A 25295-nucleotide genomic window follows, 5' to 3' on the forward strand; every position below is an offset into this window, starting at 1 on the left:
AATATTTGGGGTAATGGAAGAAAAATACATATTGTAAAAAACAATTTGAAAATTGATCACTTCACAGAATTTTGAAATTTAAAAATCGGAAAAATCGAGATTTGGTATTAAAAAACTGGCCTAATTTTTTTTGAGTGTATTTTTGAAGCAATAAATTTTGGAATTTCAATTAAAAAAAAATTCCTCAATTCACTTTAAATGGTGGTTTCTTGTAGCAAATGATAAATAAAAAAAATCTAAATCTGGTAAACTTCGATCATTTTCTTGATTCAGAAGTAGAATCTAGAAAACGGTTTTGGAATTGACGTCATCGTTTCTTCGTTTTACTCTTAAATTGAGAAAGAAATCGAATTTTACCAGGATGAAGTTTCCTCTTTTTATTTTTTACTACAAGAAACCACCATTAGGAGTGAATTGAAAAAAAAGGAAAAAAAAAACAACCTCTTTCATTTCACATGACTTAAGAAAAGAATAATTTCCTTTTCTTCTCACGGTAGGACTTGTCTCATGATAATAGGAAACTCCTGACAAAAATTCATCCAAATCGAAGGGGGTCGATTCCAACCATCGGTCGACTCGAGGTGAAATGACCCAATTATCTTTATAAAAAACTCGTAGATCTTTTATAGTAAGCATTTTAACGATACCATTTTTTTCTGAAACAGCTTCATAAATACACATTTCATAAACGAACGTGAACGCATCCTTTTTCGTAGAGAGAATTTAATTCTCTGCAGAATTGTTTTTATGGTTTTTTTCCTAGAATATTGCTGAAAAACTACAGTTTTATCGAAAAGTTACCTACGGTCGTCCTACGGCACGTGTACCTTTTAAATACTAAAAGAAAGAAATTTTCTCAAATTTTTTCATCAAAAAAGCTGTTTATGGGGAGTCTGCGAAATTTTAATCTTTAACGATCCGCAATCTATTCAGTAGGTTGGGTCGATTTCTTTTTCTTCAAATTTTATTTACTTATATTCCATCGTTGGAGTATCTATTTTTATTTAATTCGTCGAAAAACTTGCAAATTTTTTAACGTTTTTCATGATCAAGGCTACAAGTTTTGTCCGTGACGGAATGCGGAAGCGAGGATCACATTCAGGTAAAAAGCAAATACAATAATGACCGCAACGTGGCAGATCTGACTCATGAAGAGGCGTTTCGAAAGAATTTTTCAAAAATTTCTTTGCCCACGCGTCTCTCGAATAAGAAGTTCGTAAGACGGAGTGATGTATTGTTTTACTTTTCGTCACCTTCGAGGTTATACGCAAATTTTTATCAGTCACGACGAACTCACTCGATCATCTGCCGAAACAAACCGAAGCAAGAATCAAAAATTCGGCAAATTCAACTGACATGGGGATAAAATATGACCACCCTGCCGTTTTTTCTAGCCGTTAGAAGGATTCAAAATGGCAGACTCAAAATGGCGGACGAAATCTGAGAAACTTATGTATTTGGATCACCAGTTGCGAAATGGAGATTGAATTTTCGAAATCCAAAATAGTCAATTTCGAAGCATGAAGAAAAAAATATATGTCATATTGACCAAAATCCCTCATCGTCATACTCGATGGTATGTTCAACCTAATTTTTAAGATCTCAATGTACCAATAATAAAAAAACAACAACAACAATAACACGAAATTATGTGGATACGAAATTTTCAGGGGGTGATGGAAATCTCGAGGAGAGTATGAATTATGCTCCTTGGCCACGGCGAACGTATTTATTTCAATTTACCGCTGAATTATTATCATTATTATTATTACAATGGCGATGGATCATCGACTGGCAACTACGCAGCCACGTATGAATAGTTCAAGAATTTCCGCCCAATTTCGAATAATTCATCTTCGTAGAATCTGATTGCATAATATAATTCGGAGCTAGGCCGAATAAGAGGTGCACCGGGTGTTCCGCCGGCTGAAAATCATCGCGCTCTATGCAACACGGTTGATGAAATAAACAACTTTCACAACTCATCGCGGTATAGGTGTAACTACCGAAGATAATGTTTGCGCTACGCGATGATGATAATCAGTTAATATTGCGTAATGAGAAACCGTGCGCAGCCGAAGGGCAATTCTCGATTGGTCTGAGGGGGTGTTCTGCAATCAAGCGAGGCGCGAATTTTTGACGTTTTTTTGAAGTTCGATGAAAAAAAAAAAACAGAAGATGGTTTTGCTCTAAATTTGTTTTGCCATAGATTTATCGATGTTTGAAGAATACACAGACAAATTCGAAAAAAAAATTCATTCAAAATTGAAAAATTTGAAAAAAAAGAGCGCGGTCCGGTTGATACGATTCCAATCATATAAAACAAAAAAAAAACAAGATTCTCGATCAATACAAGAATGTCCCTATGGCTCCTAGCTTAGAGAAAGAACAAAAAAATAATCGGCAAAATGGCGAATGTTTGAAAAAAGTTATTTGGTTTTCAGTTTTTTGAGTTTTTAATTTTTTTATCACGAAACGCTTACGGTATAAAAGAGATGGTACCAAATTTCAGATAAATAGATTCTAGAACTCGAAATGTCACGTCAACCGTGTTGAAAAAAGTAGTTTCCAGAAACACGCGTTTCAAGATCGGCGATTTTTGATCCGTGAATTGAAATTTTCAAAATACCTTCAAAAGATATGTATTCTTGAAAGTCTAAACTTTGAAAGTATGAAAAAAAAATCGATTCTCTCAAAATCCCAGAATAGAATACCGCCTCGAATTGTGCCGCGAAATACATCAAATTCGAGTAATTACTCTGCTGGAAATGGATATTTTCAATTGACTAGGTTATTTCTAGCAGCCCGGTTTTATTCGTCGGTGATATAAATTCAAAGACTCGTAATGTACCGTGGGTGTACGAAAATAACGAGACTGGAAAGCGAAATCGGCCCTTTGGGTTTCGGCGCAGAAACAATATTATTCATTCCAGAGTAAACATGCGAATATTTGTGTGTACGTAACCTGCAGCGCTACAACGGCCGGTATCAGAGGCTACGGGATATCAGCTATACCCCGTCTACGGTATTATTATACGCTACGTATGTTTGAATTTCGATAAACCTAGCCTCGTGAAGTTATTTGTTAGGATATAATTGTTACCGCGAAGTGAAACTCCGGGATACATACACCATTGTTAAAACACGACGTGACGTGATAAGATTCGGTAGGCTTACGCGCGCGCCTAACCGTTACGCGTAACACTGCAACAATAGGTTCTCACCTACCGGGGCTGATTGTGAGACGAATCGGTCAATAGCAATCTTCGGCTTATCGCCGGACTGCTGAATGGACAAGAGAAAACATACAACCACCACCGCCTCCGTTCCCTCCACACGAAACACGAACTTGGTCCATTTATATGTATATTGGTAAGAAGGATCCGCTAGGCGGAATTTGCTACATTTTTTATATCTATTGACGCGATCGACTTCAAAAAAGCTTCAGCTCCGAACGCGGTTAGGGGTTAGGTAAGGTTTTACCGTTTCGAAGTGAAGTTTAGAAACGAAAAGCAAGAGGAGCAGCAGCTTCGAAATGGAACCGGAGGTTCTGCTTTTTCGGAGTCGAACGTAATTTAGTGCGGTTTCGAAGTGGAACGTACGGTTTTGATGGAAATCGAAAAGTCGTGATTTTATGAGAAATGAAAAGTCGATCGCGATCTGTGGGTAGCTGCCGAATCGGAACTATGATTCGTCCATCGAGACCGATTGACGATCCAGATTAGTTCATTTCAGTGAAAAAAATTGAATACCACTTACATGTTTCAAAAATCTATAGATATCGGTAAATGGCAACAGATTTTTCGATTTTAACCATTCAAATCGTGGGTTTAATTGGGCATGTATGTTGTATCGATTTATTGATTGAACGATAAAATCATATGGGTATCGAAATTGATGAATCATTGGAAATTCCATGACTGGGTAACGTTACGTATCAAGTAGCAATTGTTACTTTCCCAACGACTTTTGATGCAATCAATAGGGTGGGTCGAAAAAAAGGATTCTCTTTTATTGGGGTTAGAATTTGTACGACATAAAAAAAAAAAAATTTGTAACATAATCTCAAAAAACGATTCTTACAATGAGATGTTTTTTCTTTTTAGAAAATATTCGAAATACGAATTATACCCCAAGCTGAGAGAAAAAAAACATGAAAAATTCGACCTGACCTAAAAATCAAGTAAACAAATCTCCAATTTTCTACAAACCAGATTTGCTGCTGATTAACGAGTTACAATTGGTTATTTTTGTTATCAGACTAGAATTTTTCATGAAATAGCGAAAAATCAATGTGCACCATGGAGGTTTCAAAAAAATCGACACGCTTTCAAAATGTTCTCTCTTTTTCCACGGAAAAAGTTTGGAAAAATTTCCATCGACCGAGATGAACTGGACGACATAATTTCCCGCGCATTATCTCATCGTCGAAATAACGCAGATCTGTATCGCCATATTGGCCACAATTATGTATAATTGGGTGTTCTAATGCCGCGGACCAGAAGCACCCACTGTGGTGTCGTATAATGGAAATAACGTCACACATATCAGAAGCCTAGCTCGCGTATCTGCAACACCAGAAAGGGGTGCAATCCAATTAGCAACATGTGGTAATCTGAACGCAGCCGCGATTTGACGACGTTTACGCAACGGTGACCAACAATACGGGGCAGATGCCCGTGGGGATCAGTTCGGAGTTCGCATTGTCAAACCGATTGTAGATTCCACTGTGACTAGATTTCGACTTACGATGAAACGAATTGCTCGTGCGCTTAAAGAGAGGTTGGGTACCATTGGTCGTACTCTTCGTTTCGCGCTCCGCGGGATCGTTCCAAACGACCTTGAAACGCTGCCCCGAATAACGGAACGAACGAGCTTCCATCTTTTTCTCGTGTTATCTACGAAAACGCGATTTCCACGTTTTTGTTTCTTCATTTTTTTTCTCACGACGACGTGTACGACGTCGGAATCGTGTCTGTTTCGTACGAGCCGCGGTAAATTGCGCCAAGGAAAATGAACGAACGGATCGTGGAGGTTAGGGTGAACATGTGGCGCCAAAATGCGCGCAGATGTTGGAAGTTCAGAGGTCGGAAACGCGACGAGAACCAAAATGAGGGTTGGCGATCTTCGAGTTTCGCTCGCTGTTCACCAATCTCAACTTTTGCCGGGCTGTTCGTCGGAATCCTTCGACGGTAAAATTTCTATAAATACCCGAGCGTTCGAATTCTGCGGCGTGATTTTATTTTAGCAAACAAAACTTTCAGTGCATTACGCCTGGATTATTATAGTTCAGTGGAGCAACGTGGAACTCAATTCGCGTATTCAGTCCATTTTGTCTATCTATAGATATAATACACGGCGTTAAATTATCTGTAGACCTATAACAGAAGACATTGGAGGGACAATTTCGTAAAGGGTTGATTGGGTCGTTGGCTCGCAGAGCTGAGATTGAACAATTGCAAGCTGCGATAGTTACGATGGTATGACGCAATACCTCAATTATATTCGTAAATTGTAGCTCCACTTTTTAATTTAGATTAATCTACCGCATCGTGAACTCAATTGTCCGGGTCACGTTATTAACCGTTGACAATATTCTCATCGCATAATTGAAGAGTCTTATTCGAAGAAAAAAAATTAATCATACTAATAATGGTTTTTTTTCAACAAACGATACCACAATGTAATAATTATTATTCTCATATGACGTCGATTCTGATATCGACTCGTCGTTAACCACGTCAGCCATTTTTTTTTTTTTTTTTTCTATTCAAATCATTTTTCTTTAGGTTATTCTATTGAACAAATGCGTTGAAGGTAAATAGCATTCAAGGTCAGGATCTTCGACATTTACTACAGCGTATGCGCAGTAATCCAACCGGTCTCGATAATTTCACTAAAAATTGTTCGACAAATTCGCCTGGCGCTTCGTTCTCATTTTTTTTCCATCTCTGAAAAAGGCATTGAAAATACTCAAACAGACCATTCAGAATTTTTTTTGAAATTTTGGAATATTATTTCAGATATTACTCTATATGGTTACAAATTAATGAAGTTTGAAGTCTGACTAACGTGACTCTGAATGGGTTTATCGAAACTCAAAAATTTACAAAACCTAGACTGGATGTTTTTTCATGAAACTTTGAAAAAAAAAAAGAAATTTAATAAAGCGTCACATGTGCACATGTAGTGTTCAAACCGATAAAATACGGTAAAACTGAAACTGCGGAATAAAAGTTTTTTCAAAAAAAGCTCGACAAGGCTCAACCAAAACAGGAAACCTGCAAGTCCACCTTCGATAAGTTTATGATGTCTTTTTCGTGAAATGTAACAAAATGAAATTCACGCGCCTTAATTCTGAGTATATTCAGAGTGCAAAGTTATACTCCGCACGTCATTCATCAAACACGTGTTTTTTTTTTTATCATTGATTCGATCCATTGTTAGAAAAATCGGATCTACCTTACCGACAATCGTGGACGAGCGATTGACGCGATGCAATAATTAGATCGTATCGGATCAAATGCGACGCGACGCGACGCGACGCGAAGAAGTTTTTCTCGCAAGTATTTTCTATTCCGTCAGCTCGAAGAAGTTAATGGCAAGGCGAGCTGGTTTTATTGCCGTAGGCGACTGTGCTCTGCTTTCGACTCGGTCAGGGCCGTTCTCGCCGATGATTCCTCGATTTGCGGACACTGTATAAATTCAAACAGTCTTGAATCGGCACCTGCGAAACGTCGCCGGCGACGAAAAAATGCATCCGTATGTAAGTAGGTATGCCAGCCGGTCAACAGGAGTTTGTAGAATCATTTGGTTTGGCATCGAAAATGTTTTGCTATTTTATGAGCACATATATGCGTGTATTGTCTGTCACGAATAGATATAATCCATGAAAATTCGAGGACATACGCATCCGATTAAAACGTTGGAAACAATTTCTCGAAAAATCTGTTCCAAAAAGTGTTCAAATTTAAAAGAAGAAACAAGAAACAAAAAAAACTACGTAGTCAGTGATTGTTAGTTTGGGATCGGGAATAGAATTGAATTGTAAAGTTCATCGGCACATCTCCTCGATGAAAAAAGTATCCTCTTCAAATTTCAGAAAAATCAGTTCTGTGCTGCTTGTTTGCCTAAAGTTTTCAAAATTTCTTCTGAAATTCACTCAAACAATTTTCAAAACCCCCTTTCCAAAGATCTTATGAATTTGGATAATTTGAAATCGCATGTGTGCGTTTCGAAAAAAAAATTTTCCGTGAAGAACTTCTTTGAATTTTGAAATGAAAGTTAGGGAAACATCATAATGAAATATGTATGTTTTATTTTGTTTAGTAAAAATTTGTATTTTTTCTTAAAGTTTCTGAGAATTCCTTCTGAAATGAATTCGTTAATACGCAGATAGAAATTGAACGTTCTGATTATTCAAAAAATATAATTGGACGATATTTTTTCGGTAGAAATGAATAAAACTATTATGACGTAAACTAAAATGAAAAAAGAATCGAAATTTCAATCACGGATTGTTGGCGAAATGTAAGAGAAATGTAGTAATACAGGTTAAATCGATACACGTACAAGAGTGATCCTCGAAATAGTGAGTTTTTAACATTTTTAGGTTCACTTTTCCAACGGTTTCATTATCCGAACAAAAAACTCCCTGAAGTTTGAGCTCTCAATCTTTTTGTGAGATTTTGGTGAAGAATTTAAAAAATTTTTTTTGCTTTCGTGTCCACTTATAAAAAATAAAAAACGCTTGAAATCGATATTACAGATCGGTGAATCTCTACAACTTAAGCATTTGTTGCCTGATCTTAAAATTCGACGAATGCTATGTAAATGAATCTAATAGTAGTTAATACGGTATTAATTCAATATAGTGGTATTTAAGTAAATTTTGAAAGAAATTTAATTTATTCCTATAGCATTTATCGAATGTCAAAATCATAAAAAAGTGTCTATTTGCACAGATTCACCGATCTTACCGAGATATCGATTTTGAGCATTATCAAATTTTTTTCAAGTGAATACGAAGCAAAAAAATTGATTTCTAATATTTTTTTTAAAATCACAAAAAAAAAAAAAAAATCCCGCGGTGCGTGTTCCCGGCGGAATTGCCATGAGAGCTCAAACTTTTGGGCATTTTTTTCCGTTATCGAAACCGTTCGAGAGGCAAATCTCAAAAACAGAAAAATCATCATTCTACATTCTATACATATGTATACTATATTTTTCATTCCTCGTCGATAACATGCTTTGAATATCATCAAGGTATCACGATGTTAACGAATGTAAAGCTAATCTATCGATTTATCATTTACGAGTTTATCCGAGTATAGGCGTGGGGATCATTGATTCCAATCGTATAATCCCACTATAATATTCGATGGTCTGGAGTTATGCGGTAATAATATCGATTCATTGTTTTATATACGAATTTACCATCAGTTTCACACGAATCGAGTTCAACTCCGCATATACAGGGTGAGGCATTTGTCTTGAAACACCCGAATATCTCGCTATAGCTAGACGTTATTCGAAAAAATGGTTCACGACGAAAAGTTTTTGGCTTCAAAGACAAAAAACGCCATTCTTTATCAAGATTACTCAAAGGTGACCGTCGGTTTTTCTGACATAAATCCATATTTTTTCATCAATTTCGTAATTTGTGGAAAAAACAAACAAATTTTGTCCAAATAGTTATTCCGTTAGGCCTATATTTTTCAGACATTCGATTTCAACTTTTCTCACATTACATGGGAATTGTCGATCAATAATGATCTCAATCCAAAACTGAATCTAAAGCTGCCCATATTATGGTAAAAAATGCTCGAAATCATCAATATGTTCAGCTTATTGTTCGGTTTTAAATTAACAATAAGATCGATCGACAATATTCCTATGAAATGTGAGAAAATTTTGAAACTGAAGTCAAATACCTTTTACACATTGAACCATTTGTTCGAAAAAGGTTGAACTATAGCTTGTTTTCGATCTAGCGAAATATCCAGGTGTCTCAAAATGAATGCCCCACCTTGTATACCGTACACTATATGGACGAATAAAATAAATGGCACTCCCGAAAAAAACGTAATATTTAAAGCGAAACTCATTATAATTGTCGCTTTTAAATCTATTTCGATAAATTTTCAGTCGCTCGCATTTGGATTATTCAATCGGAGGCCTTCGTCATCGCCTTGTCCCAGTGCCATCTGAAACTATTTTGGATTTTGAAATTTGTAAGCGTATCTGCCGTTACGAAACCTATGTATAATATAAATATATAAGTTAGTATGTGACATAAATATGAGTTAGAAGTTTATACAAACATTTCCTAATACAGTGGGACGAATTCGATGTCTTCTGGAAGAGATTCAAACCTGTTCGAAAGTGTTTCTATTTTCTATTAGAAATTCGCTTGCAGATGAATATCTGTACGATGCGTTACAGAGAGCAAAAATGTTCACAAGCGTTTGGTCAGTTGCACTTTGAAATAAATTTAAAAAAAATGAAAGAATCGAAAACCGTGTTTTTCACGGTCATAATTGTGATAGTCGTACTTTTTTCGTTTTTAACTAATTTTATTTGTAAAATGTAATCGATTCGACAACTTCAAAGTCACTATTTTAGATATCGAAATTTCATTTCCGATTCCTAACCTGCAAGGATCCAAAAAGTATTCCAAATTTCGGTTCGTCTTTTCGAAAAAATTTCGAAAATTCAACATCTGCAGATTCGTCATGATCAACGATTCCAAAGATCCGCTGTCACTAAATGTCACGATTTTCAGCGATTTCGATCGTCTATTTTGACTTCTTTTGCATAGCAAAATAGTTGGAAACGGACCCACGGCGGAAATCCCTCAAGGACCGATGTAATTTTTATCTAGCCGTTTTCTAGATCATCGCTGCATTCCGTTGGAACGAACTGCGACATTTTTTGAGAACCTGTTCATCTTTAGAAAATGGAGATTCGGGATCCGAAGATTCATTGAGATCATAAAAAGTTGTCTTCGATCAAAACTAATATATCAATATAATTTTTTCTTGCATCACCGAAAGTTCTGAAAAATAAAAAACATACTCCCAACGAATATACATATATAAATATTTGTCTGTGATTATTTCGGCTTCCTCTATGAATTTTCCCGCGTCGTTCCTTTCTGAAGAGTATTATCCATATAAAAAAACGAAAACCTCATAGGATTACACTCGTGTTATCTGTCTCTCTGTCCGCCCGTGACAGCTATTTTTCTCCGAATCTACCGCACGAAAAAAGTTAAAAATTTGACAAATATGCAGGAGTTAGATGACCCAATCACAGACGTACGGTGTGAATAAGCGAATTCCGATTTTGGGGATTGATTTTGGCGGGCAAATTGGAAATTTTTTCCAAACGTATCGCATGATACGTATCGAACGAAAGGGTTCGTTGTGAGAAAAAAAAAAAAATACATTTTTCTCGTAACTTCGAAATGCATAGTTCAAAAAATATCGACAAAAAATGTACGAAAATTGAGCATCCCCCGCCCCTCTCTTCTTATCACCGAAACTACTGAGCCAAAAATTTTGAAAAAAATAGGGAAAATCTTGAAACAAAACTTCTAAGTCTTCAAGTTTTCATGGAGAACGGAATGAAACGAAATCACCGGTGTTTTTTTTTTTATCCTCATGGCAATTTCCGTAGCTACATCCCTCGCGATTCGACGTGTCGATCTCCTGAGAAGAATATTAGAAAAAAAGAAATAGAAAGAAAAAGGAAACAAAAAAACGTAAGTGCCGGTACGTAGGTATGCATGGTATAATTATACACCTACGTACCCGATGGTCCGGGTTCAGAAGTACAGTTGTCGGTTCTCCCAAGCAAAAGTGTCGCGTGAAAGTTATAATGCAGTTTCTCCGGTTGACCTTTCCTACGCAAAAAAATAAATAAAAAAAAAAAATAAATAAAAACAACAATAAAAAAATCATGGTATAATACATAAAATGGAAACAAATAAATATACAATAATAATACATGCATCGCAGTTTAATGCGAAAGTGCAATGTGCTACTTGAATACCTACAACAACGATGAGCGCGTGCACGCATCTCCATTTTTCAACATAATATTCATATAAATGTGCACGCAAAAATACCGGCCGTTTTTCGGTCCAAATATCGAAACTTTACTTTGTCTCGAAGAGCTTCACTTTATCCTTCGACTGAAGGTTAACTTATTGCTAGAGAAAAAAAGGAGGAAGGAAAAATCTGTTTTTCGCTATTACCTGTTAGGGGTAGGCAAAACGGGGTACTTGGAAAGTCCGAACTTTGTGAAACTTGATTACGACGAATATTCTTTCCATTATTCGTATTCAAAGTGAATGAGAAAGATTTCCGGTGTCCAAAAGAAATAAAAAATTAATAATCATTTCATTGGACATTGATAATAAAATTCATACCTGTTAACATTTAAAGTTACCACCATCAATATTTCTTGGAAATTAGTTTGAAAGAAAAAAAAATCAAAATCCAGGACGATGCTTGAAATCCTTTATTGCGATCATTTTAAAAAAAATGTTCACACAATTTTGGGGGTACCCCGTATTGCCCCATCTCCCCCTACATTTCGGTCTCGTCGAGAATACAGAGGTCGTTAACGCGGATCTTGCGCCCATGCTCGCACATCTGCTAAACTAGAAGGCATGAAAATAAAAGCTGAAGAAAAAAAGACCACCGCGTTGAAGTCTCTCGGCGGATATTTTTTCGCGCTCCGCCGACCCCTTCATATAGATACACACTGCAAGTATACAGCGTGTCCCAGAATTCGCGCCAAGTAAGTACGGAGCGTTGATCCTCGTAGAAAACTGAAATAGGAAGTCGGGGTGAAAATGTTTTAGGTCCTACGTGTAAAAAGACGAGGGGTACCAAAATTTCACCGATCGACGGGCACCGTCGACTGGAATCACGTTGGTAAGGTTAGGTTGGACCTGGAACATTGTTACCCTGACCTCCCTATTCCGGTTCGTTTACCAGGAACAACGTTGCGTACTTTTCGCGAATTTCGAGACACCCTGTACACGTATGCATAGGATGACTTCACCCACTTTAAGAGATGAAAAATTAAGTGAAGCCCTGCCGCGCTGCAGACGCATTCACGTCATATTATTCCTTACAACTTGTGTAGACACAATTTAACCCGCTTCGAATTGGATATTGGATCACTTGATGAAATTAATCTAGAACTACGTTGTGGTTATCCTATTTTTTTTTTTCTTTAAATTTTTTATTGTAGATTTGACAATCACGCTGTCGTTTCATGTTCGAATTATTTATCTCACTTATAGCTATCTACTATTTGAAATTTTATCATAACTGTCGATCTTTATGGTAACACTATTGATAATTTATTATTATAAAATTTCAGCAATACTTTATTTCTTATCTTTGAGATACTCGTACTATAAAGTATGTACCTATAAATTTTGATCTTTCCCCTCGTCTCCTGCACCGACTTGACTATTATATTGTTTAAATAAATATCTAGTATTTATTGGTTATTTTTCACCTGGTAATTAAAAAAAATGAAGACAAAAAATCGCTGACATGGAAAGTACGTGGCAACGTTAAACGGGTGATTGATTGTGATGAAATTTAAACTTGGATCGTTTTTCATTAGACCCCCCTGTGAATGGGCAGTAGTTCCGGAAAAATTACGTAGCGAGTTCATCTTTTTGTTTTTTGTTTTTTTTTTTTTGGTTTTCACGAATAAAATAACATTGCCCGAACCAAATTTGCCGCTGGTTCGTTTTTCTTCGCTACGTTATCAATCTCACCGCAAAACAAAAGTCTCGATCCGAAGAATGAATTGCAAAAAAAGTATGTTCAAGTTACGTCGTATCTTTGTTCGTCGCCGAGTTCGTTGCAGTACAGAATAGATGTAGAAACGACTAGCATACGGAGAAGAAAACTCTCTGTTTTAGCTTAATTTGATTTTATTTTTCATTTCCAAAGTTATTACGTAATTTAAAGTTTACTAACTGATAATTATATTCATGGAAAGACGCACCTCGTTCATCAGTATCATTTGTCTCGTGCGCTGTGCACGTGCAGATAAAATTCAGCGTGCATTCCAATAAACTACGGGAGAAGCGAATTATTGACGCACGTTATTCGAATGACTCACAATCGGTATTTCGTTTGGTTCAAATTCAGGTATGCGTGATATTTGAATCTACGAATACGCCTCGTAGGTACGGTACGTAAATGCTACTCAAAATATGCAATGACAGCTGCGGTATTGCTGACACAGGTATTACCGCATTCTATTGTCATTAATAGTTTTCAGTGCAGATGAAATCGGTGAGCAACAAATCACGTACGCGAAACTAACCGACTAGTGATAAGAATTTTGTACCCCACTAAAAATCGCGACGAAATTTTTCGACATTTTTATCTACAGTAGGCACGTTCCGTATTTGGGGATGCTGTAGTTTTATAAGTTACAAAAACTAGTTCCAACTGTTTACGCAATTATTTTGAATTATGTATTGATAATTATTTTTTGGATGGAAAATTTAATTTTTTACTATAATTTGAATATTATAAGATCGAATGAACAAACAATTATTGCATAGATGAAATGGAGTTATGTGTATTCAAATTGATAATATTCATAAATTGTAGAAATAATTTTTGAATGAATTGAAAATAATCACTGCAAGCAGGACAAAACATCGAACCCTGATCACTCGAACAATGTACGCTTTTACTTGAGCTTTTTGGCGCAATTAGGTGATGCCAGGATTCTTATTTTTAGAACTTTGAATGCTTGTTTTCTCGGAATTCGCTGTTTAACAATAAGTATGTTTGTGTGTTAGTGATGTACCGACATTATTTTCTGGTAAAAGGTGTACCCCTATTGGCGTACATTAGGCGCCTCGTCTTTTTACCTGTTTAACCAGAAAATTTTTACCCCAAATTCGTTATTTTGGCGTTGACTGGAAGATTGGTAGTTAATGATATCGTTTTTTTACGAGGAACGACGATTCGTACTTGAAATTAGGGCGAATTCTGGGACACCCTGAATGTTGGACTGGTAATATCAGCTTCATATTGAGTTGACAATAAGTTTTTCATGGCATACCCTCTCCTCGAATTGTTTTTGCCTGTAAAAAAAAGTTTGCACGTGCCAATCGAAACTCATCGTGGTCGGTTCTGTATCTTTACCAACGAAAGTCTGAATTCGTTGATCTTTACCTTATGTTTGAATCATACTAAAGCTCTGTTTTATCGTGAGTTGATATACATTGTGTAAAAAATGTCCATCTGGCGTCTCGCCCGTGCATTTCGTTACAAATGTATTAACTCTGGCGAGTGAACCGATGACTAAGTCGTGGGAGTCGAATAGTCTGAGGAAGACACAAACGCCTTAAAGAACGAAATATAACCTGAAATCTACAAAACAGTGTAGATTCGATCCCGTTTTTGACAATAAAAACTTGAGCGCTCGTCTGATAATAATAACGATTTGATTGTTGACAAAACACTAGGATACTACGAGCTGTAAATAATCAATTGTCAAATGAGAAATATGGGTTTGCATAGCCATGAAAGAAATTAATTCGTCGCTCATGTCATGTCATATAGTTGGACCGAAAGACAGAAATTCACATTTTGTTACGATACCATTATGATCACGTGTTAATTCATATTTATTCGACGGCATACATAGCGATGTTGCCCTCAACAGGGTACTTTAAAACAATCAACTGCCCATTTTATGACAGTGGGTTGTGCGAAAGGCCTTATTGTCACTTCAAACATCCGAGGAGAGGTAATCAGTCTATTTTATGTGTATATCATTCCCGAGTTTCGAAATTCATGTCTTTTTGAACACCACCGAAAAGTTCAATGGTTTACTTCTATTTCAAAAACGTGGTAATGGATAAAACAATCGCATCTTGCATTGCAACCCTATCCCAATACTGTCCGATGACAATAATACTAATTATTTTGTTCCATCTATGCGGAAATGGATCATTTTTGAATAGGTAACCACATCTCAATACATTCAGTTTGAAAAAAGTGCATCATTAATATTTATGTCCTCATCTTCTATTGGCAATTAGAAATGATCTATCGAAATCATTTTGCTTCTTTGGAATTTGATCTGAAACTATAATGTTGAGATGTAAAAAGTGATCCAAGAGAACATCTCGATTGATTTGCTTGAATAACAATGATGCAATGCAAATTATTTTTTTGCAGATGAAGCGGCAGCAAATTCTGGTCTACCGATTCAAGCTGTGGCATTAAACCAAAATGAGGGAATTGCCGCCATAGATACTCAGAATTCTAGTACCTTCCAAGAGTTGGTCTCCCAGGCAGTGAAAAAGGTTTTAGCTACCCAGGATGTGACTGAAACGGCTAAGATATCAGACAACATTGTATCCAGGGTAGTTGAGGAGCTCAATCCAGCCTCCAGTTCTGCGGTTCGACCAGTAATTCCAACACCTCAGGCCACAGTTCAACCAACACCTTGTGTCTATAATCCTACACCTATAGCAGAGTTGAAGAAAAGGCACATTCCTGTTGTCCCTTACATGCCCACCAGAGATAGTAGAATAGCAGTGAAACGCAAGACTTCTCCAGAGAGATTCAAACCCTGGCTTAGTGTTCCGCAGGATATTACCAACTCCTTAGACAATGCTTTGTCCGGGCCTAGCTATTCAACTGGCAAGGTTACGGAAATAACTTACAAACCTACTGCGATAACAAACATTACAGACACCACTAATGTGCAAGGTTATATACCAACCACGAAATCTGATTCCTCATCTTCTAATTCTTTCGAAGATGGAAACTCAAGCGATTACATTTTCAAGACGAAAGAGGAGTACTGGCCAAAGTCCAAAAAGCGCAGAGAGGAATATGTTCCAAAGAAACTCAAAGTCCCCCTAAAGATTGTACAGCAATTAGACGAGCCTGATGCAGATCAAGCAGTAGCTGAAATGGGGACCACAGGAGAGGTTCCAAATACTAATGAACACAATACCGAACGACTTGAAAACAAGGGCTTAGAGGAATATGAGCTGGAAGTAGAACCACAATTTTCTGATGAGGATGAGCGCGATAAAATTTGCAATAATTCTACTAAAAAAACGAACGAAGCAGAAGTCACGAATTCGGAGGAGTCTAGAAGAAGTCAGAAGTCGAGTAGTAGATCAAACGACGTAAAAGATAGTAGCCGTGGCAATAAAACAACGGATAAAACGACAAGCAATGTTAAGGATAAGGAAAAGTCCAAAGAGAAATCTGATAAGGATAAGAGTAGTAAAAAAGAAAGGAGCAGCAGCACAAGTGAACGGAACAAGGACTTGAAGGAAGTGAGTAATCGAGAGAAGAGCAAGGATAAGGACAAGCATAGGAGTAGTTCAAGTTCAAAAGAAAAATCCCATTCGTCATCTTCGAATAAGGATAAGAGTAGAAGACACGCAAGAGAAAAAGGGAAGAGCAGGCACAGTGACAATGAAAGCTCAAGGCGGAGCAAAGAATCCTCTTCTAAGTCAAGCAAACATAAGGACAGGAGTGTGAGAGGAAAAAGCAAGGATAGTCACAAATCTAGCAGTCGGGATAAGCACAGAAGCACATCGAGTTCGTCATCCAGCAAAGATAAACACTCCCACAAGTCAGACAAGAGTTACAGATCGAGTACAAAATCGAGCACTTTGAACAAAAAATCCGAATCTAGGAAAACGAGCGGAAATGAGACTAGCAGCAACGAAGACCACGACGAAAAAGAGAATAGCCCATCGATCAGGTACAGACCCTCTTCTCCGTTCTCCGAAGAGATTCTGGAGATCTCCGACTCTGACCACGATATTGAAGAAGAATGCCTCAAGATATTTCAGGAATACGAAGTTCCTGACCACCCAAAAGAGACCAACGTTGCAGAGCGGCCTAAGCCGGAGCCTCAAGAAACCGGAGAAACAGGCCGCAAAAGAGTAGCTCATCCCTCGGCGGATCAATTTTGTGAAATCAAAAGGGTACCTGCTAAACCACCAAAGATACCAGTGAATCCTCATCTTCGATTGACCGAAAGGTGGCGATTAATGAAGGAAGCAATCGCCACTGCTAATGCCGAGAAAACAACAGCTCCTACCGCCGTGATTAACGCTTCGCAAAGCTTTTCGGCAGAGTCGAAAAAAACTTCAGGAGGAACAAAACATACCGAACAAGTCGTCAATGGAAACGGTAAGTTACAAGGCTCCTTCGATCTCTCGCGTACCCCTCAGTATATCTCACCAATTTTTTCACAGGTCGTTTGAGAATCGCGCACGTACCTTATGCAACTTCTCTTGCATTGGCGAAGCAAAAGGTAACGCAGGCGATGAATAAAGCCGTGGAAAACAAAACTGTCGCACAAACGGCAAAAGGTGGATCTCGAGTTGCACACGTTCCGCAAGTGGTGAGTCCATTCCTGTGTTTTGAAAATTACGGCTATTAACGAGCAGTGCGTTTTTTCAGATTCCACAGTTGATAAGACCGGAACCATTGAATGTGGTAACACAGAAATTCCCGCTCAACGTTCGCCAATACTACGTGAACATGATGCAAGATGTTTGTGTTCAAATATATACAAACGCCGAAGACGCGGCGCAGAGGGCTGTGAGGGAGGAATTCGCTTGTCACGAACGTTGTAAGGCAGTGGCTGTGTACAAGAATTCTTGTATGTTGGCCACGCACAGGCTTCGAAAAGAGTTGGACCAGCGATCAGGTGACAGCGGTACCTCTTCCGCCAGTGGAACAGTTTCGCACGAATCAGTGCTCGCTGGAAAATCCAAGGGGTCATGGAGCGTTGTAAAGACGAAGAGATCGGTGATGGAATTCAAGGGAGCAATACTCTACACCCTTCTCTCGAAATGGATTCTGACGGAAGAACAACTCAGAGAAAATGGATATCCTAGGCCGCACCCCGACGGGCCTACGGTGAGTAAATCAATCCCTTTCAAGGGAGTTCTACGACATGGCAGAATTTTTTGATATTCCAGGGGCGCGTGAAAGTCTACGTTACGAACACGCGGGGTCAAACGATTCTTTCCAAAGTGCCTAACGAGAGATTCTGCAGTCGCTGCAATCAGCCTTACATGGTTGACAAGCACGGATACGCCACCGCGCAACAAAACTGTATTTATCATTGGGGCAGGAAGTTTACGGTGAAAGGCGAGGGAAGGTACAGCTGCTGTCGCCAGTACGGATCCGCGCCTGGATGCTGCGACGCGAAAACGCATGTCTGGGACTACGTGGATTACGAAAATCTTCGCGGTTACGTTAAAACACTGCCAAAAGGTAAGCCTCTCATAAATAACTTTTGTAGAACGTTCCGACAGTTTGCCGTTATTTCACTCCTCTTCCCTCTTCTCGAAGATGACCTACCGGTCGAAGAGCACGGGGTCTATGCCCTGGATTGTGAAATGTCCTACACTACGCAAGGTCTCGAATTGACCAGGGTGACTGTGATAAACGAAGAGTGCAACGTCGTTTACGAAACATTCGTGAAACCCGTCCACCCTGTGGTAGACTACAACACTAGGTGAGGAAAAAAATTTCTTCCAAAAATGTTTCCAACTACGAGACAAACGACTTTCAAATTTCCAATTGTGAATGTCGAGAATAAAAATGATTTCCGTGATGTCAATTCAGATTCTCAGGGATTACAGAACAAAATATGGAAGGGATCACCACTACCTTGCTCGACGTTCAGGCCACTCTCTTATCAATGTTCTCTGATAAGACTATACTCATCGGTCACAGTTTGGAGAGCGATTTCAAGGCTCTTAAATTGCTCCATGACTCGGTGGTTGACACCAGTATTATGTTTCCTCACCGAAACGGGCCCCCGCAAAAAAGAGCGCTCCGAAATCTTTGCTCGGAATATCTACGGAAGATAATTCAGAACGACGGTAAGTGAATATCGGTCGATTCGTGGATGAGTAGAAAAGGATTTTATGAACACAAAATAATTTTGCAGTCGGTGGTCACGACAGTAACGAAGACGCTGTCTCGTGCATGGAGTTAGTCCTTTGGAAATTGAAGGAAGAAGCAAAGTCGCAATAAGAAATAACTATGAAAGAAAATTATCAGACGATCCTAAAGAAACAGAGGGGGTTACGAATCGCTAACACCGTTCAATTTTCCTGTAATTTGCGTCTCTGTTCAATAAACTATTACGCACCTCTTTGATTTAATTTTAGCGTCGCAGTCAATCTGTCACAAATGTTGTCACTTTTATTTTCTTTTATTTAAAATATATCTGCGTATGGGTTCGATTGTGTTTCTGACCGCACGATAATGCAGAGTTGGCGCAAAGTACAGGGAGATGCACGGACGACGATGAGATCTGAAAAGAAAGAAAATATTGAAAAAAAAAAAAAAAGGAAAGATATAATAAAGAACAAATACCAGTAACAGCTATTTCCTTCGTATATTTCGATCAATAATATTTTTGTACTCAGTTACTTACTTAAATCAATCGGCACATTAAAGTGACAAGATCAGTCGAGTCCCAAATTTATTTTTCCCCCGAATTCCCGGCCCCGTTAATTTCATCAAATCTCCCAACACGTTTGGAAATTCTCGAGATCTCGCTGCTAATGATAATTTACCTTTCGCAAACTGTGAGACAGTGTTAAGTTTCCCCGAGGGTGTGTATCCAAGGGATCTCATGCGGAGGTTCAAAGCAGGTTTGTACGGATTGAAGTGCACTGGGAATTCCCCTTAACATTTCACAATGGGATATAAACTGCATAATGTAATAGAGCTGCGAGCTACGTGAGCTTTATTTAGGTGTGCCTAATACAACGCTGCAACGTCTTATTATGACGTAGCATGAAGAGGGAATTTTTTATTTATCTTCTCTCAGTTTTCCCGTTTCTTTTTTTTACTCTCCCTCTCTCTCTCTCTCTAGTTTTTTTTTTTTTTTATCGCGAGCGTTGTAACACGCTTGAGCTCTACGTGCTCTGCCACCCTAAACAAACACCTATTTCAAGACGATGAATATTTTAGCGGGCGTATGAAAGCCCTGTTTTTTCTCTTTATTATTGTCCAGGCGACAAAGAGTACCGGGGCACAACAGCACCGCACCGGTACCAGATGGTGCGGGATGTACACCTATACACCCCATGTTTAGAAAAAGACTACCGAGCGTGAAAGGTAGCGCTTTCCAAGGACCATCGTCATTGACGCGGAGGGGTGCCACGGGGGAAGTTGAACGTAGGCGAACGAGATCGTTCGGGAAAATCCAAACAAAAGCCTCCCCTTTGTTTTAAACTTGAAAAAAACAAAAAGAAGTACCAGCGCAGTTTCTCTTACCGCACTGTTCCGCTAGTATCTGCAACCCTCCCGCTAACGCCGGGCCCACTTTTGCCGATAGCGGATCAATGAGAAAATTCTCCGTACGGCGTGAAACAAAATCGATTTTACGATTGCGCACGGCCGAATGAATAAGCCGTCGATGATTTTTTTTTCTTCACCACAAATAAGACCCGCGTTGGAACGAATCACCGTGACACGCATGGCCGATCGGTTGATAATTTTAACGGCGATCGGGCGTCCGCGCAAAAGTGGACAATGATTTGGTGAATAATTGATGGGCGCCACCGATGACACACACTCTATTTCCGAGCGAAAACGTTCGCGGAGCGTAATGTAGGCGTTCATATTTTTTGACCTAAAATACACACCGCGGTACCGCTGGTTATGCGTAATGGTAAATAGTACGTTTTAGCATTCGGAAATGTTGTTTCAAAGCTGGCAACCCTTCCGAACAAGTAGTACATTATGTATACATATGTATATCCAAGCTGGTAGGGACGTGTATCTGTCACGTCGGTAGGTACGTACATCTGTTTCGCAAATCGAGTGTGAATTTGTTCTGTTTATTCATCGAATTCGCCAGCGATCCTGCAGAGCAAGCCTTTGCGCCGTGCTCGGAATCTGGGCACACGAACCCGTCGGAGTTCTCGTATGTACGTACGTACGTATCTACGTAGAAATGTGTTATACGTATACAATATGGGAGTGATGGTTGAAAATTTTATACGCCAAAAAGAATCCAATTTCGCTAATGTATACCAATATAATTAATTAATTTTCCTTACCCGCATCACCGCACGATTTTCTAGTTTCTCGACGGTAGTATATTCGAATGAAATTTGAATCCACTTTTCACGCATGTAAAATTGAATATCACGAAGCGCAGGTATACATAATTATATACACTTACGACTTCGTGTACATACTTATGTATACGACGTCGCGATGTTATAGCCGTTTATTGTACGCGATTCATTTATAAGAATTTAAACATGAGTCAATGTTTTCGGTCGAATTATTTTCCGTTTACGAGAGAAACCTGGTTTATTTATAAATACGTGCGCGTACGTACGTACACCGCAGCACTCGATATACCTGGACGCAATGTGCGTGTGTTATACGAGTGATGCGAATCGTGCGCAGCGATATTAGAGTTAGCGGGCAAAGTCGAGTAATTAGATACTGTCTACAGCGGTTAATTAGCGTTGGATTCGGTAGCAGCTGCCGTTCAAAATATGCATATTACTCGTTACAGCAGCACGGTTGAAACGGGTAATAATTCCATTTTATAAAACCAATCGAATTCCGTGACTTGATGTATACGTAGGTACAGCGTATAGGTATGTACGCATATATACGGCGCAACGATAATTCCTATTAGAGAAATCCCTCGTTCTGTTGAATAATTTTCATTAATTTAACTCGTTTCCTTCTTTCAGAAGCAGCAAAATTATACGCGCAATCCGTAATTGCAATTAATTCGCGAATTCGATAATTAGGGGTATAATTCTCATCGGCATAGCCGGATTATCGATCTGACGGAAGTACTTTGATTGAATAGCTACATACATACATAGGTACTAGGGTGGTCGTTATTTTGGGTATTTTTTAATTTTATTGACGATAGTCCTAAATCGGTTTAAAATCTATATATAAAAAGATGCCTGCCAAACTGCAGCCCTCAATTTTTAAATTAACCCGTGTCTCACGGCAGTCGAAGTTTCAAGTGTGAATAACATGTGGAAATGTCATCTCGTTCTTTGCAATTTTGTAAGTCGTTAACATATATATTTAAAATTGTAGACTGTATGGTTTCTTGTAGGAAATTTAACGCTCTACAAAAAAGGTCTGTTATAATTTTTCGCTAACTTTATCGGTTCAATAGATATTTAAAGTCAAAGTTGAACGAATGGGCTTTATCAATCGTGACTGACTGTGCTGAGAGAGAAGTTGAATTAGTGCAAAATTTTCGTGAGCCATACACTAAGGATGAAAAGCAACTTTATCACGTATTGCAATTAATTAAGAATCAGAGAGAGCAGTTTTCTGCTGCATTAAAAAAATCGAATATGTCATAAATAGATTATTTGGAAAACACGATAAACAAAAGTTATGTTCCTAATTATATTTTTTACAATATGTGTGGCAAATTGATAAAGCCCATACATTCAACTTTGACCTCGAATATCAATTGCACCGATAAAGTTAGCGAAAAATTATAATCGACCTTTTTTGTAGAGCGTTAAATCTACTATAAGAAACCATAGAGCCTCAAGTTTTAAATATATATGCCAACGACTTACAAAATTGCAAACAACGAGATGACATTTTCACATGTCATGGGGCACGGGTTACTATTAAAATTAAGGGCTAAAATTTGGCAGGCATTTTTTTTTAAATATATTTTGAATCGATTTAGGACTGTCATCAAAAAAATTCAATTATACCCAAAATAAGAACCACCCTATTAGGTACGTATCAAAAACTAAAAACTAATGAATGCCGCATTTCATGAAGGGTCGACCCAAGAAAGTAGGTGAAAAAATATTTCATCGAAACTACGGTTATTCGAATAAAATGTGCGACGGAAAAAAAACTTTGTTACAATTTTTTGAATTAGCTTTGTCAAATTTTCTTTCACGCTGACGAGTCCTTGCGTTCCTTCAATATGAAGAACCGAAACGATGTTTATATTCGCATCACATTTCACTCGAACGACCATAATTTTTGGTAGATTTTTTGCTTAACGTTATGGATTACGCCCTCGTGATCGTTGGCCCTTGATTTTTATACCTTAAAACTCGTTATCCTTCAGACGTTGCAGAATCCAATGTGCGGCCGGTGGACTATTCGCGAACTCCATAATTACGGGCATTTTGCATCAGGCGAACGGTCGAGCAGCCGGAAGTGGTCCATTCGTCGAATCGTTCGCCGTTTCGAGTTCGCCGAATCACTTCAAACGATGACAATTATACGCGAGCGATCGAGACGAGCGGAGAAATCGCACGAGGATCTCCCCCCGACAATACCTCGAGAGTCAATAAGACAAGGGAGAGTCGCGCGAGTTCAAACGGGGCGAAACGGACGCCTTACGTTTCGACGGGCACATGCGGAAAAATTGCTGACGGCGAAAAATCGCCCGTTTTATTGCCCCTCCTTTTCCTATATCCACACGAGGGGACGGGGGGGGGGGGGGGGGGGGGGGGGGGCGCTTAACCATATGAAATGAAAGTTCGGGAGTTATCGCGTAGCTTTTCACTGTCTCAAGTGAATTTTTTTACCTCCGTTTTTCGTTCCGTCATTTCTTTCTTTTGTGGCAAGGGTAACAAGCTGTTGCCTTGAAAAACCCGAGAACCCAACGTCGCTCTTATACCTTGTACTCCAGTTCACCAAGAGCTATACGCAGACCGCAGGTATACCTATACCGCGCTTATATTTATATATAACGTGGAACGCCACGACGCCCCTAGTCGATTTACAATTCAAATTTTCTGGCGACGCCTTGACTTGATAAATATATATAGCGAGGTTCCGCGAAGTACTTACCTTCTCGCCTACACCTCCCCCCCCTCTCCCCCCTCCCCCGGTACACGAGCGTCCGTGTACGTACAATATTGAATACACATAACCGAGAAACTAGTGCGGCGTGACACCCGCGGAACTTGGTCAAACGAAAAGAAAAATGAAGAAAAATGAAGAGAACAAAAAAAAAAAAAAAAAGAAACGTCTTATTTAGTAAGTCGAATGAACTTGTAATCCGGTGCACAAATCTGCTTAACTGAAACTGGAGAAAAAAAGGGGGGCAAAGTGCATGGGTAGTTTTGTCTAGAACTGGACAAAAAGGAAGCGTCAAAAATCCGCTTCTTATCGCACAGAGGTTCCGAGTAATCCGAGACGATCTGAAACTTGAAAAATGTCATTGTGATCACGTGTAGAATGTGATGGTAAAAAAGAAAATTATCGATTTCAAAATATACGAAAACTTACCAAATCCAACAAAGTCGCGAAGGATTGACTTCGTAGATAATCTGTACGGTTGGTCTGGAGGTGCGAGTATCTGAAATGAAATGAAAAACGAAGATTACAGGTCGGACAATTTGAACATTTGTCGGAACGAAACTCAACTCACTCGAAGGATTCCGGCTTCCCATCATTTTTCAAATAATTGACGGCGTCATTTCAATGACGTTGAATTGAAAATAAAAACAAAAAAAAAACAATTGATATAGAAAGACGAGACATTGATATGGTTTAAAGAGGAACTTTTTTTTCTTATAAAAGAATCAATGAGTCGGAGTCAAAAAATTTTGGCCATCTAAATAGCACCTTCTCTGCATTCGGACTAGGTAGCTATGTCGAGCCAGCCGCAGGTGGGACGTCCTGATCCCATTTGATATAATTGTGAGTGCAACTTGTTTTTCCACCGAAATTTCGGTATTTTTACCAACGAACAATTATCGCGATTCGTTTGTAAATATCGATGAAAAATCGCGAAGCTGCGCGAACAAATTTGGAATAATAAAAATCGAGCGACAATTCTTCAAAATTGAAAAATCAAACGCACGGTACACCCTCATGTCGTATAAGAACCATGAAATACGTAACCCACAAATATGAGCAAAAGAAAAGAAATCACAAAAATTACGAGCGTTCGTATGAAATGTGATGCGAAAGAAACTTCATTACAGTTTTTTGAAATGATTTTCTTTTCGGCGGATCGCTCCGCGTAAGGTAATGAAAATTACGTGCTTCTCAAAGGTCCTATATCACTGGAAACAAAAAGTTTACTACTAGAAATCGTGGAAGATTTATTTTTTTTTGTTCCTTTTGTTCAGAATTGTAAACATTTGCCTGCCAGGGCTGAGATATTTGAAAAAAAGAGCTTTGTCATAAGCGAGGTTATCCGGAGAGTTCTAACTACTGACAATGAGAAAAATTTTCGTAAAA

At 38.5% G+C, this 25295-nt stretch overlaps 2 protein-coding genes and 1 long non-coding RNA gene across 11 annotated transcripts; 2 read left to right on the forward strand and 1 right to left on the reverse strand.

The window, feature by feature from the left end:
* The first annotated feature begins 400 nt into the window (after nucleotides 1–400).
* On the forward strand, nucleotides 401–10680 carry LOC125501123. Of its 7 annotated transcripts, none has more exons than XR_007278635.1 (3): nucleotides 401–3372; nucleotides 9148–9233; nucleotides 9338–9474. XR_007278635.1 is itself a non-coding variant. In XM_048656131.1 (3 exons), the coding sequence occupies exons 1-3, from the start codon at nucleotides 5060–5062 to the stop codon at nucleotides 9590–9592; spliced, it is 474 nt and encodes a 157-aa protein (XP_048512088.1). In that variant the 5' UTR covers nucleotides 4499–5059. The 7 variants fall into 7 exon arrangements, 1 of the variants encoding a protein (XP_048512088.1); XM_048656131.1 differs by lacking the exon at nucleotides 401–3372 and adding an exon at nucleotides 4499–5192 and having other exon boundaries at nucleotides 9338–9592; XR_007278631.1 differs by lacking the exon at nucleotides 401–3372 and adding an exon at nucleotides 5200–9084.
* On the reverse strand, nucleotides 10583–23512 carry LOC125501126. The gene is made up of 3 exons (XR_007278640.1): nucleotides 23142–23512; nucleotides 10815–10906; nucleotides 10583–10712 (listed from the first exon to the last, which is right to left on the reverse strand). It is a non-coding gene; the product is annotated as an uncharacterized LOC125501126 (long non-coding RNA).
* Nucleotides 14389–19537, forward strand: LOC105684369 (RNA exonuclease 1 homolog). 3 transcript variants are annotated; one of them, XM_012397675.3, is made up of 8 exons: nucleotides 14392–14808; nucleotides 15243–17228; nucleotides 17294–17442; nucleotides 17502–17963; nucleotides 18026–18323; nucleotides 18402–18567; nucleotides 18678–18937; nucleotides 19006–19537. In XM_012397675.3, the coding sequence occupies exons 1-8, from the start codon at nucleotides 14709–14711 to the stop codon at nucleotides 19089–19091; spliced, it is 3507 nt and encodes a 1168-aa protein (XP_012253098.2). In that variant the 5' UTR covers nucleotides 14392–14708; the 3' UTR covers nucleotides 19092–19537. The 3 variants fall into 3 exon arrangements, with proteins under 3 accessions (XP_048512085.1, XP_048512086.1, XP_012253098.2); XM_048656128.1 differs by lacking the exon at nucleotides 19006–19537 and having other exon boundaries at nucleotides 14389–14808; nucleotides 18686–18898; XM_048656129.1 differs by lacking the exon at nucleotides 19006–19537 and having other exon boundaries at nucleotides 14389–14808; nucleotides 18695–18898.
* Nucleotides 23513–25295: the final 1783 nt, after the last annotated feature.

This window comes from Athalia rosae, chromosome 5 (assembly GCF_917208135.1).
Source record: "Athalia rosae chromosome 5, iyAthRosa1.1, whole genome shotgun sequence".
NCBI lineage: Eukaryota > Metazoa > Arthropoda > Insecta > Hymenoptera > Athaliidae > Athalia > Athalia rosae.